Here is a 14,001-nt window from a genome sequence, read left to right on the forward strand (position 1 = left end):
AACATGTTGAGAGAGCGCTCAGAACTTTGATATCGCTCTCTGCGCACTTTGCACACGCCATGATACAATTATACAAGGTAGTCTCGTCGGAAAAAGCTTTCGTCAGTACGCATTCGTTTTTCGACGCAAGAGGTTGTCTGCGGACGAATTTTTTTTCTGCAATTAACCCTTGTGGAAAACGACATTTTGCAATGTATGCCGTAGACACGGATAGAATTAAAACATTTCGAGAATTAGAGAATTCTCATATATATTATTAATATTGTTCGTAAACAATTTACATTTTAGAAATATGTCAAAAAGACATTAATATTAGCTTCAAAATATGTGAATATTAATATCATCGTATAAGGGTTAATGCGCATTTCATTGTCGTCTCGCTCACACTGCTGTGCTGAGACTCTTTCACTCGCACTCATTGTTATGTTTAAAGTCGGACAGCTTTTTCCGACGAGACTACCTTGTATAATTGTATCATGGCACACGCCATGATACAATTATACAAGGTAGTCTCGTCGTGTGCCTCTTCGTTCGGCTTCGAGCCGTTATCGCTCAGTGCGCTCGTGCTTGTTGAAGGGGAAAGGTTGTATGCGGACGATCTTTTCTCTAAATATTAACCCTTGCGCAAGGCAAAAATGTCAGATTGCAATTATATTATATATATATTTGAACTTTATGATAGAATTAAAAACCTGAACAAAATAATTAGTAATCAAAAACAAAAATAACGATTACTATCAATTTCTAAACTGTAAAAAAATTTAATTATAAAAACAATTCAACTCTTTTTAATACAGTGGAACAATTAAACCATATGCGCCATTTAAGGGTTAATCACAAAGCTCTACTGTCGATTCTTTCGCACTCACTAGGCGCAGTCGTTTCACTCGCACTTATGTATGGTATAGATAACGGATAGCTTTTGCCGACGAGACTACCTTGTGTTATTGTATCATGGCACACGCAAAGCGTTGCTTCGACATTGAGAGAGTAAAGCAATGGAAATAGTGGAGCGAGTGCCAAGTGCAGAGTGTCTGCGGCATTTTAAGTAGCAATGTGGCGCCTGTTTGGGCCTCAGTTCGACGCCGCTCGCCAAACGCAACGCATTGGAGGGGAGAGCTTCCCTTTGTTTCGGTTCCGGTCGCTTCGTTAATCACAACAATAAAACGCAAATAAAAATATTCTGACGCAGAAAAGGCTAAAACATAAAAATATATAAACAAACGGAGACAATTTAATTGCGGCTTAATTGTGTGTGTGTATTCAGTGCGAGCAGCACAATTACAAATGCAACTATAATTATTATTATTGTTATTACGACTACGAGTACGAGTTTCGAGTTTGAGTGCTTGACCCGGTCGGATGCGACGCTATTTGGGTTAAAAAAGAGTTACAAATCATCAAATTGAAAATAATTACGCTGAAAATATGCAACAGGCTGACCAAATCGACAACAGCTATACGCAACTGTAGAAAGTTTTTATTGTTATTATTTTTAAGACACCAGTCTCCCTTGCTCCTCTCCCCTCGACCAAACCGACAATCGCCAAAGTCAAAGCCAAAAACCGAAAAAAATAAACCGAAGCATCAGCCAACAATTTTCGCGTGTGAAACAACAACAACAACAGCAATAACAAAGCGACGAAAAGAAATTCAAGTTTCAGTGTCTTTCTCAGTGTTAGTGTGAGTGCGTGTGTGTGAGTCAGTGTGTGCATAACATACTAAATTGGCAACGTTTTAACAACTTTGGTTTAAATAAATAAATAAAATATAATGTCTGGTCCACTACCCGAAATCAGCGAAGAGCAGCGCAAAACATTGGAACAGGTGAGAGCGAAAGAGAGCGAGTCCGCTACAATGCATTGTGGTAAATAAATGGGGGACGGAATGGAAGAGCAAAAGCTTCTCTTTGAGCTTTATACTTATTGTGCTCTCGTTCTAACTTATTTACTCGCACATTGGTTCACAAGCGTCATTGTGTGGGCGATGATCATCAATCAAAATGATTCTAGATTAGAATGTTCGCAAATAAAGTTAAATGCTAAATGAGAATATTGCGAAATAATTGCAGCTGCTACCAAATATGTTAAATAACGATTAATAATCATTTTTGTACAACTTTACTGTTATTATTGCTGACGATGTCAGCAGTTCTTAAGTAAACATTGTTTCAAAACTTTATGACACTAAAAAATTTAACTTTAATTGCTAGTGGCTTTCAAGAGCCAAGGTTTATTTTTGCACAACAATTCTAATATATTAAAAACAAAATTTAATTACTTCCTTTATATTAATTTTTGGAAATCTGGGTTTGGAAAGTTTCAAAGTCAAAATTTGTTTGTTTGATATTATTATTCATGATTATTCAGAACCTCTTCTTATCGGTTCCGCAACGATAAACACTATTGTATACTTTCAATTGTGCACTTGGCAATGACTATTGATAATAAGGGGTCTGGTGGTTTATATGTTTACATAATTTTATTATGATTGGGAAATGTTTTCAGTATTATTCATACGTTTTATTTATTATTAAAATTAATTAGATGCATGATCATTCCAAATTCAAAGTTTCGCAATTCATACTTTAACCTTATTGTACTATTATTTAATAAGAACATTTCAAAACTCATAGGTTCTTATTCACATTTCCATAAATATTCTAAGCATTAACTATATTGCTTCAAGTAGTTGAAAATTACAAGGAAATGCATTTATATTTTTGCAGTGTCATTGTAAGTTTTTTATTGTCAGTTGACAGCAGTTAAAAAGTTGTTATTATAATTGAACACTGATAAATCTATAAATAATTGGCAGATATCCAACCGCTTGACAAATACTTATGCATACAGACATTGAATTAATAATAATACGTTGCATTATACGATTACAAAGTAGATGTAATTATAAATCTCGATGACTAGCAAGAAAGAAAAACTCGTCTCATATTAAATAATTCTAATTCCAAGCTTGTCAAATGCAATGACTAAGTTAGTTTATCTCGACTTGTTTTATATATACGAGTACATACACTTGTAGAACAGGAATATTTGAGTCTGGGGAATAACATTGAATTGAATAATCGACAAACCAGTTACAATTTGATATCAAAAAGTGGTTAAGATGTGTCTTTTTGCACAATTTAACATGGCAGTCAACGGTTTCTTTGGCCTTGCTGCAGTTGTCAGCAGCACTTGCCATAAAAATATGATTAATTGCGCATTATAAGAGTTGAGTAAACAAACAAATCGATGCGATGAATGAGTATTCAAGTGTGACGACAGCACGAATTTCATTGCGATTGCGTTACATTTTATCTCATTCCGCATGGATTTGCATGCAACTGTGACACTGTGCCGGATTTGTCGATAGTCAATAAAAAAACTGCAACGACATCAACAACAACAACAACAAAAGCAACAACAAGTTGTTCTTGCGTGCAGCTGTTTCGCTTTGTTGACGTCGTCGTCGTGTGTTCTTTGCAATAGCTACGAAAATTTCCTTACTCGGCGAATAAATCAGCATTGCGAATATTGACCGCCGCCTCGGCCACGCCCACAGGCCATAACTTTAGTCAAGTGACAACGACCCACAAAAAGCCAAATAATCAAATGAATGAAAAATGAAAATTTGAAATCGAAATTGAATTTGAAATGGAAACCGAACCGGTTCAAGCGGCATGTGCGACCCACTTTTGCAGTTGTTGTTGCCTTGGCTGCATTCTTGGCAGATGCTTTCGGCTGATATTTCCACAACAAACCCACCAACCACCCACCTCTAATCCCCTCTGACCTCCCCAAGTTGCTCGCCATGATCTGGCTAAAAGCATTTTAGCAAGCGTCACAATTACAAATGTCATTTCATGGCCGGGCGAACAGAAAAACAAAAACAAAAGCAAAAGCAAAACTATATCGCAATCGCAATTAGAAGGCGTCATTAACCTATCACAAAACCGACTTTAGGCGATCTCTTGCTGCGTTCCTTTTGACCAGATTAGAGATAAAAATGTAATTAAAACACTCTTTTGTATTTATGGAGTACTAGGTATACAAAGCTTTCCCCCTTAAAACCGCAAAGCTGGGGATGTGAATCATTTGCCTTTTAAAATTTTCCACCTTGACTCACTTTTTGCTCAACACAGAGTAACTGCTTTTTTTATAGGATCTCTGATCTTTTAAATTATGTTGACAAGGCTTGCAAATTAGTTGCAAAGTTGTTTAATTGTTCGCCTAAATTATTGTGCACCTTAGAAGTGCTTGTGATCAAAGTGCATTTGCGAAATTGTTGTTTTTGATCTTTAAAGTGCTAAACTTTTATTCATATCACGCTTTTTGTATTTGGACTAAATTAATTTATCAATTATTACTTTAAACTTTCACCCACACATCCCTGAAAAGCCTAATTCCCGTGATGAGGGGAAGATGATAAATGTGTTTTTTAAGTCAAGATAATGATCCCTAAACCTAAACGCAAACTAAACTTCAACTTTCTCTCCCACTAATGGAAGCCATTTTTTGCCCACCTAGAGGTCCGAATCTTTATGAATTATTAAAAATTGTAGATAAATCCTAAAAAGGAAATGCTTCTAATGCATTCAAGAGATTTTCCTTCTCTTCAAAATCTTGTTTAAAAAAATGTGTCTACCTCATCCGTCAAAATGTCGAGTCATCAGTCATCAGCGGTTGTTGAGCTATTTGTAAAAATGCTAATGAATTCTGTTGTTTTAACTATTTTTTTGCGTTAACCAACTGGTTTCTTTCGCATGGAAAGACCCATCGAAACGAAATCAATATTTGATTAAGACCAAGGGGCTAACAAGTGGCTAAAAGGCCACCAGCGTCTTGGGCCTAAATGTGCACTCTTTTGCAACCTAACGAGAATCAAGCAAAAATGGAAACTTCAAAGTGTATAATAATAATAATAAGTTTGCTCGATGATTGCCTCATTTTTACAAGTACCTGCAGTCAAACTTATTTACAACACTCAACCAAAAAAAAACTTGGTCCGGTCGTATTCAAAACACAGAACAAAGCAGAAATGGTAATGGTAATGGGCAGCTGTGAGTTAGTAAGCCTCGAGTGAGTTATGAGGAAGTTATACCAAAAATGCGCACCGCTAATGAAACTACAACACTTGCAGCGCCCCCCGCCCCTCTCTCTGCAGATGCCAACAAGCTGCTCAAACAGCAATAAAAACCACAAACGACTTTGTTTCAAAGAGAGAGAGAGGAGCGACGACTTGGTCAAGTCAAAGAAGCAACCTGGCCAAGTGACCAACTGGCAAGTGACGACGCGACTTCCACAGCCAACAGACAGCTGTGTGTGTGTGTTAGCCTCGTTATTGAATTTCAAGTGCTTTGTGTGGTCTAAACTAAAGCGAGTTAAGCGCTGCTTAGCCGTTTTTAGCCAAGTGATTGCCAAGTACTATAATAAAGCATAGCTCCAGCACCCTTGCCCACTTTATTTTTGGCAGCAATTAAGCATTCGAAACACGAATTGAAATGTTCATTGTATTGACATTAATAGACGATCGTAACTATCCGTACTTAAAGTACCTCTAACCAATTAGTTGCCGGCTGTATAAATTATTCAGAAACAAGATTTGTCTCAAGTGCTGACTCACTGACATAAAAAACAAACCAAAACAAAAGAAAAACCTTCAGATAAAGCGGAAATCGAATCTTGTTTAAGACATGTTTAGACTACCGAAATATCTTTTCTATTTTCAAACAATATTTTATGGCAGCTTTAAACGAGTTTAACAATCAATATGGAATATCTTTAAAAATATACCCCACTCGAGTTTATTGTAGGGTACTTGAATTGGCATTGAGTCAAGGCCAAATTAACAGTTATTAAGGTAAACAACTTTTCGAGCGCCAAGCGAAACAAATTTTCAAATAGCGATTGTCGATTGACTGAAGTCAAGATTGTTACACATATTAACTGCAATATGCTACAGTCACATGATTATCAGTTAATATTATTAGCAAAGATTAACGGTGTTTAGCCGTAAGATTAGATGCAGCTATAAAAAGACGTTCATTTAGAGTAACGTCAAGGTTAACAGACACAAAGAACAAAGGAATCGAGAATTAAAGCTTATCGTTTTCCTTATTGCAATTTGCAGTTTCGTCAGCTGATGTCTGCTGAGCTGAACGATACCCATGATGATTACTATTTGTTGCGCTGGCTGCGAGGTGAGTCATCTGCCCCATCCTCGAACTTGCAACATTCCATTAAAATGCCACTTTCTTAATCACTTTCAGCTCGCAAATGGAACTTGGATGCAGCTGAGAAAATGCTCAGAGCAGTAAGTAGAAATGCGCATTCGATAATCAAATTAAATTACTCAGTTCCCTCCCCATTGCAGTGCCTCAAAACGAGAGCCATGTGGAACGTGGACAACATTGAGAAGTGGGAGGCGCCACAGGCATTGCGAGAGTATCTACCATATGGCCTCATGGGCTACGACAACGAGGGATCGCCGGGTAAGCACAGGCAGTTCTCTATTAATTATTTCCGTTTAACAATTTAATCTCTGCTGCAGTGATTGTGTGTCCGTTTGCCAACTTCGACATCTGGGGCATGATGCACTGCGTCACACGCTTCGAGTTTCAAAAGTATTTGGTGCTATTGCTGGAACGTTTCATGAAGAATGCTTATGAGCAGAGTCAAAAGCATGGATGGAAGGCACGTCAGCTCGTCGTCTTCTTCGACTGCGAAGGATTGAACCTTAAACAGTACGCTTGGAGACCAGCTGCCGAAGTGGTCATCTCTTCGGTGAAGCAGTATGAAGCCAATTTCCCGGAGCTGCTGAAAATGTGCTACATTATCAATGCACCCAAACTGTTCTCGGTGGCATTCAACATTGTGAAGAAGTTCCTCGACGAGAACACTACCAGCAAGATACATATCTACAAATCAGGGGCAGACAAGTGGAAGCAACAGCTCTTCTCCCACGTGGATCCAAAAATCATTCCCAAGAGCTGGGGCGGTGAACTGGTCGACAAGCTGGGCGATCCTCAGTGCAAATCGCTGATGATTTGGGGTGGCAAGCTGCCCGAGGAGCTGTACATTGATCAGAGCAATCAGCAGAGTGACAAGGATTTCACTGAGGCTCAGGTGGCCAAGGGTGACAAACTGAAGCTGCACTTCAAGGTGAAGAGTCAACCGGAGAACGAGCAATTGCCGCAGCAGCAGATGCTGTCGTGGAATTTCCGTACTTTCGACTACGACATCAAGTTTGGCATTTACAGCGTGGACGAGAAGACAGGAGAGAAGCGCAGCGAAGTGCCGCTGGGCACAGTTTACTCCAACGAAATGGACGAAGTCGGTGTCATCTCGACGCGACCCAACACCATATGTAAGTTGGCCAAATACATCATTAAGATGAGGTTAGCTCACAAGATAGATTTGCATCTTACAGATACTGTTGTGTTCGACAACTCGGCCAGCTATTTGCGTAGCAAGAAGCTGCGCTATTGGGTCGATCTCATCTCCGAGGAGGAGGAGGGCATCAGTGAGCTGACCGCACAAATGGACAGCACACAGCTGGTGGGCAAGCAATGAGTGAGCGGATGCCGTAGCCAAAAACAAAGCCAAAAATCAGCAGATTGAAGAGTTATACCCTAGAAAATATATAAATACAAACATGTAGGGTATGATGTACCATAATCACACAACCATATATACTAACCTCGGTGCAAGTAGTCACAACAGATACGAAACAGATACGCTCGGCGTGGAACAAAAACTTTGTGATAAATAATTGAAGTGAAAGCGTTTTACGGTAGTTACCAATTACAGTTACAGTTTACAGTTAGTTAGTGCTTTATTATGTGTATGTGTGTGTGTGTGTGTCTCTTTACTTTCGAGTGCACTTCTGTACAATATAGTTGTTTATTGTAATGTATATTCCGGATTCTGATTCTGAATTTTAGATTCTCAAATCCTAAACTTGTTCTTGTTTTTAATTTGGACTTGTGACTTTTGAGTTTACTTGTTATCATCGCAAGTGAATGTTTGGAAACTTGTCTGACACTTAAGTATAATAAATAAAACGGATAATGATCAATGTTCTTGTTGTTATTGTTTTGTGGTTGCTGTTGCTGTTCCTGTTGAACTGTGTGTGTGTTCTGGGGCTTGGTCGCAATTGCGCCAGGTTGTCGCCTCATGGCTGCTGCGATGAGGCGCGGCGCTTGCGCCTTCATCACTGCGGACCCCCAGGATTCGGACCCATCTGCGGGCCATGTCCTCCCACCTGTGGCGGCAGCTGTTGCATCGGCATCATCGGATTCGGACTCGAGCCCACAACACCAACTCCCACACCAGCTCCCACTCCGACTCCAACGCCAACGCCCACACCAACTGGCGGACCAATGGATTGATTGGGTGGCGGTGGCGGCAGATCTGTGGTAAGCGGCAGATTGGTCAGCAGATCCGAGATTGCTGGAAATAGCGAGCACTGCTGCACTCCATAATCGGCGAAGCGACGCAGCAACTGACTGGCTGCTGCCATCAGCGGGGATTGCACCTGTTCGCGTCGCTCGGCCACTTGCGTCAGATTGGTGGCAATGTCGTGCACGATGGGCAGCACCAGGGAGGGGCTATCCTTCCAGTCCTTGCCGTTGTACGGTATCCGTGTGATGTGCAGGAAGAACAGTATCTTCATGCGTCCCAGCACCACGCACGCATTGCCAATGGGCACAATCGGAAGCGCCGAGGGTGGCATTCGCATGCACATCTGCACCGTCCACTTCAGTTGATCGCCGCCCAGCTCCGGTTTCAGCTCCAGCCGCATGATCTGCACGAAATCCTTGAGCACATGTCCTGGTTGGTTTAGCAAGCGGCAAATGCTGTGCAACGCGTTGGGGCGATACGGCGGGGCAGCGACGCGGGTGTCAAAATATTGCTCGATGACGAGCAGATCGTCGGGACTTAGCTGGAACGTGGGTTTGTCGGGCATCGGTGGCAACTGGGTGACCTTCAAGTGCAGCGACTGCATATGCATGGGATTCAACGTCACCTGGCACTGCAATCCGTCCACCTTGAAAAGCACCACACCTGGCTCCGTTGAGTTGAGCGCCGTCAAGGTCTCCTCGCTCTGTATGTTGCGATGCAGTTGCCGGCGCATGTAGACACATCCTAGGAAGCGTTCCAACGGACTCATATCCGCCACATTGATATCCTTGTTGGGATGCGGACTGGGGCGACACAACGTCTCGAGTGCCTCGTGCGTGAGCAGCGTAGGTACAGCTCCTGGCCAAGGACGATTCAGACTGGCACGCGTGCCACGATCACCACCGACGCCTTGACCAGCGCCACCAGTGCTCTTGTGCTCGGGACTCTGGCCGGGACGAGGCGAGGGGCGTGGCATGCTGGGCGAACCGGGCCAATTGTTGTTCGCCGGCGACATGGCAGTGAATGGTGAATCCTGATGGCTTTGCATGTACAGCGTATTGGGTCCCGGACTGTGCACCATGTGCGGACTGGGCTGAGGATTCAGCGGTGACGAGGGCATCAAGCCGCCCGGCGACTGATGCGGCATATGCGGTGCCGGCGGCGATGTCAAATTAAAGTTGGCATGACTCTGGGCACCGCTGCCACCACCGCCACCGGCACTGGGATGCGGACTGGCCGGTGTGTGCGGATTGGAGCTGGAGGGCGGCGTGTGCGGGGCTGGAAAACGCAGTCCACTGTCCCTAGGCGATTGTGGACCACGCATGCCGGCGCCCAAGAATGGAGACGAACCCCCAGCACCTACTCCTGCTACACTGCTTGGTCCGCCGAAATTATCCTCCATGCCCATGGGCGACAGCGGATTGTCATCATCCTGAGGTCCACGTCGATACACAGCAGACTCATCCACGTACTTGGACAAGAATGCCTTCAATCCCTGTATAGGTGTAATCTCCTCGATGGCATTGCGATCAAAGCGACTGACGCCATCGCGTATGGAGACGAGTCGATTGGCACGGAAGCGCAGCTCCAGACAGTAGACCGCCTGATAGGTGAGACGCATGAGGCAAGGCGACTGTGGCAACATGCAGAACGACAGCACAGGCACCTGGGGACGCTGAGAGTGGGAAAGGTGAACATTAAAGTAAGTACATCTATATGAAAAGTTAGGTCAACTTACAGGAATGCCAAGTAGGGGCAGAACAGGCAGCTTAGCAATGGAGCTCATTGGATTATAAGTTTCGTGCAGTATGTGTGCAATGGTCGTCAAGCTGTGCTGTTGATTCAGATGCTGTGCAAGCTGATCTCGCATCATGGAGTGCGCATTTACGGCGGAGATGCCACCGACAAAGGTGAGACGGAAGCCATGCGATTGCACGGACCAGTAAATGTTGCAGGTTACTTCCTTCTTAGGCCCATAGCCAAGCAACAGATTCACATAGCTGTAGGACTTGACCACAAGCATGTCACCCAAGCTGAGACGTTCTGTGGAAACATATAATTAGTTGACTTACTCAAAGAATTAACTTAAGTTTGTCTTACTGTTGCGCAACTGCTCGGAAAAGTCGTGCACAAGCGTGTAGAGATAGACAATCTTGGACCAATCGTTAAGCAGATCTTCGACAGTCTTGGAGAAGTCATGATTCGCCTGCTCATACGTTAAATACACAGTACGTCGATTGCCTTGTTCCTTCTGATGTGTGCTCTGCAGCGGCGTGCTGTAGAAGACAAACTCCACAACCCAAATGCGCACTTGGCTATTCTTGTTGGTTTGCGAACGCACCGAAATCGACAGCACACGTCGCATTAAGTCATCCCAGACATGTGGCTCTATCTTGGGCAGTGCAGTTGAAGTGTTGTTGGTAGCAGCTGCAGCTGGTGCTGGCGCTGGTTTAGCTTCGCCAGTTGCAGTCGTTGGTTGATTGGCGCCTGGCTTGGGCAATGCTAGAATCTTGAGCACAAGCGATGTGGCATTTGCCTCCACTTGCAGGCCGCTATGCGGAATGCGAAACTTGGATAGCGTTTGTGCCAGATTCAAGAAGGGTATCTTCTCATCGCACATGGCCACAACGTGCGCCAATTCGGGTATAAAGTAGGCGGGAAAGATGGTCTTTTGTTGCTTGGCTGGCGGTGCCAAAATGTCGCCATTCGACTTGCGCTTATGTGGTGATAAATCTGCTGAAATTGAGTTGGTTAAATGGGAGCTGAGTTGCTAAACGTAAGCTAGACTAACCATCCACTTCAGTACCGGGGCCATGGGTGGCCACAAAAGTGTCAAACTCAATGAGGCGCATTAATTTTGTATAGAATTTGGGAATCTCCGAAGGTGGCTGCGTTACAATAGAAACTAGTTGCTTGGCCGAGTCATCCACCACATCGGTTTCATCCTTTTGAAATACAACAAAGCCCAAGTGGAAAGTGTACTCCATTTCATTAGGCATTGCGCTCTTCTCCTTCAATTGAACCACCTGAAGAAAGTAGGAGTTGTTATAGAAAAACTGCAAGTGAAATTTGCTTGCTAAACTTACCAATATAATATTGGGATGACGATGCAGCTTCACGTAGATCTTGTGACGACCAACCTGCAACAAGTCCTGCTCGGGCAGAGTGAGGAAAGGTAGCGTCTCCGTTGCTGTGGCAGGCAAATGCTGCAGCGTTTTCTCGCAACGTCTGTGTGTGATCCAATAGCGCAGCTCCGACAGCAAAGCAGGCAGCTTGCTGCGATCGCCATTCAGACAGTCTTGCATATCATCTGTAATGGGGCAATCCAAGTGCTTGGGCACATGACAGCGGAACATGCCCGTGTGCGTATCAATGGTGATGTGAATCTGCTCGGCTCGCAAGCAAGGGGATAGCACAGGCACCGTCAAAATCGCTGGAGTGCCTTGCAGATTAACTAAAAGAGAGATAGGATATTAGTGGAGCACATCAATCAAGTATCAGTTAATTAGATCAACTTTGTTTTGCTTGGTGCAGCTGATGACCAAAACAATTACACTCACAGTCAACGTCTTTGAGGAAGGCCTGGAACTCCAGCTTGAGATCACTTAGTCGCGACACCGATCGTATATAAACAGTGTGCACAATTAAGCGTTCCATCGAAAGGTGCTCGGAGCGCACGGCACGTTCAGCCACCTCGGCGGATTCTTTGGCGCCCAACGAAGGCATGTGGACCACTGCCAAAGGTCGTCCTACTTCATTGGGATCCGATTGAACAGTGAGACGATATCCCAGCTCAGATTTGAGATCACGCCAATAAGATACGCTCAGCTTAACACCCGGCACATACTCCTCCACATTGACATTGTTGTCGTCTAAGCGTTCGTAGTTCAAGCGCAGCGTTTGCGTGTAGAGCACTTCCAGCTGCAGCGACTGACAGAAATAGTGCAGGCAATTGTAAACCTCGCTCAAGGCATTGGGATTCTCGACGAGACGCGCCTGGATCAGTTGGTGTATGTAGTTAACCTGCACCGGATGCACCAACGATTTGCCATCTAAAAGAGTTAAAATGTTTAGTTTAGTATTTTAGTGAAGTTTTTGTTAACTTACCGCCTGTCTCTTTGTCCTCAACAAGCACATCAATGTCCAACAGACGCCATGGTACATCGGGATTGTCGCCCATGACGGTGAGAGCGACGCTAAACTCATGCTTAATCTCGAATGTAACGCGTCCATTGCGTATGCGAAATTCACGCATTTGTGGCAGCAATTTGCCAGTCACCAGACGATGCTGTATTACCTGATTGAGGCGCAACAGCGTCTGCTTCTTCTCTGCCGGCGTAATTGCGTCGGGCGGCACAATGCGTTCCCTGATGCACGTGGGCAGCCGATTGTAGGTGCCAGTGGTCAAGACCTCAACAGCGGCCGGAATGTGAAAGTTGGGCAAACGAGCCCGCACTAGCGTCTCGCGGGACATGCGCGCCAACATATCCGCCGTCTCCACGAAGAGCATATTCTGTTTGTCCAGGAAGCTCATGATCTGTGAGCTCTTGTCCACCTTCGAGACGGAATTGCCCCATTTGACCAGCGCATTGAGACGTGTGAATAAATGCCGTGTACGCGCCGCATAAGCATAGATTTCAACCTTGCGTTCCATGTCCGTTTTGCGTGGCAACCTGTGGAACAACAACAACGTCCAATAAGTATTGGTAGAGTGCAAATGTGTGGAACAACTTACAATTCGGCCAGCACCATGAGCTCGTGATATGTGCGCTGTATAATGAAATCAATTAGCACGGACATCGACATGGTATTGATGCGCGGTCCTCCCTCCTGCCCAGCTGGCAAATAGCCAGCGTTTGCACCGGGCATTTGTTCCAGCGGCAGCGGCGTAGGCGCCATGTTTTTTACTACGCTACTTTTTCACACTTGCAATTAACTGCACAAATAGCAACGCAAGCAACTTGCGTTCAGTTTTTAATATTGCTTTATCCTTTTAATGTCCGACTCATAGTTTTTCGGCACTTTGTCAATTGGTTTTGCGAGAATTTCAGCAACTTTGTTAATTTTTTGCCGTGCAAGCAGCGTGACCGCAAGTTGCATTTCACAATATGCCATTTCAATGAACACTAAATGTATTAAATATACCCCACAACAAAGAGGCTGGTCACACAATTTGCCACAAATAGTGGCAAACATAACAACAGCAACGTAACACAGATGGCGCCACCTAAATACTGGGAAACCCATGCAAACTTTTTTAAATATTTAATATTTAATTATTAGCATTGAAACATGAATGTTAATTATGCTTCTCGACATAATAAAGAAAAGTAGACATCAAAACCATATTATATTCGTTTATTCAAATGTAGCTACAAAACAAACAAAGCAATGAATTGATCGTAGTACAGCAACGTGTTCTCGATACATTTACCGAATCGATAAATTAACTGTCGATATAATTGGCGTGGCGGTTACAATAATTTGAAATTTAGAAAAATGGTGAAATTCTGAATGGCTTTTTATGCTGCAATAGATAAATAGATAAGAAACTATTACTGTTATTATTATTGCATGAATTTCGTTGTTAAGCTCAGCT

General features: G+C 43.5%; 2 protein-coding genes across 3 annotated transcripts; one reads left to right on the forward strand and one right to left on the reverse strand.

Annotated features, from left to right (window-relative positions):
- The first annotated feature begins 1,074 nt into the window (after positions 1–1,074).
- On the forward strand, positions 1,075–8,076 carry LOC133846530 (SEC14-like protein 2). The gene is made up of 6 exons (XM_062281554.1): positions 1,075–1,827; positions 6,130–6,199; positions 6,269–6,312; positions 6,373–6,490; positions 6,550–7,365; positions 7,429–8,076. Exons 1-6 carry the CDS (start codon positions 1,774–1,776, stop codon positions 7,569–7,571), a joined length of 1,245 nt encoding a protein of 414 aa, XP_062137538.1. The 5' UTR covers positions 1,075–1,773; the 3' UTR covers positions 7,572–8,076.
- LOC133846529 (mediator of RNA polymerase II transcription subunit 14) lies at positions 7,803–13,505 on the reverse strand. 2 transcript variants are annotated; one of them, XM_062281553.1, is made up of 8 exons: positions 13,138–13,505; positions 12,510–13,075; positions 11,963–12,454; positions 11,489–11,856; positions 11,194–11,428; positions 10,503–11,135; positions 10,141–10,445; positions 7,803–10,077 (listed from the first exon to the last, which is right to left on the reverse strand). In XM_062281553.1, the coding sequence occupies exons 1-8, from the start codon at positions 13,299–13,301 to the stop codon at positions 8,212–8,214; spliced, it is 4,629 nt and encodes a 1,542-aa protein (XP_062137537.1). In that variant the 5' UTR covers positions 13,302–13,505; the 3' UTR covers positions 7,803–8,211. The 2 variants fall into 2 exon arrangements, with proteins under 2 accessions (XP_062137537.1, XP_062137536.1); XM_062281552.1 differs by having other exon boundaries at positions 10,503–11,138.
- Between the last annotated feature and the right edge of the window lie 496 nt (positions 13,506–14,001).

Source organism: Drosophila sulfurigaster, chromosome 3 (assembly GCF_023558435.1).
Source record: "Drosophila sulfurigaster albostrigata strain 15112-1811.04 chromosome 3, ASM2355843v2, whole genome shotgun sequence".
NCBI classification, from domain to species: domain Eukaryota; kingdom Metazoa; phylum Arthropoda; class Insecta; order Diptera; family Drosophilidae; genus Drosophila; species Drosophila sulfurigaster.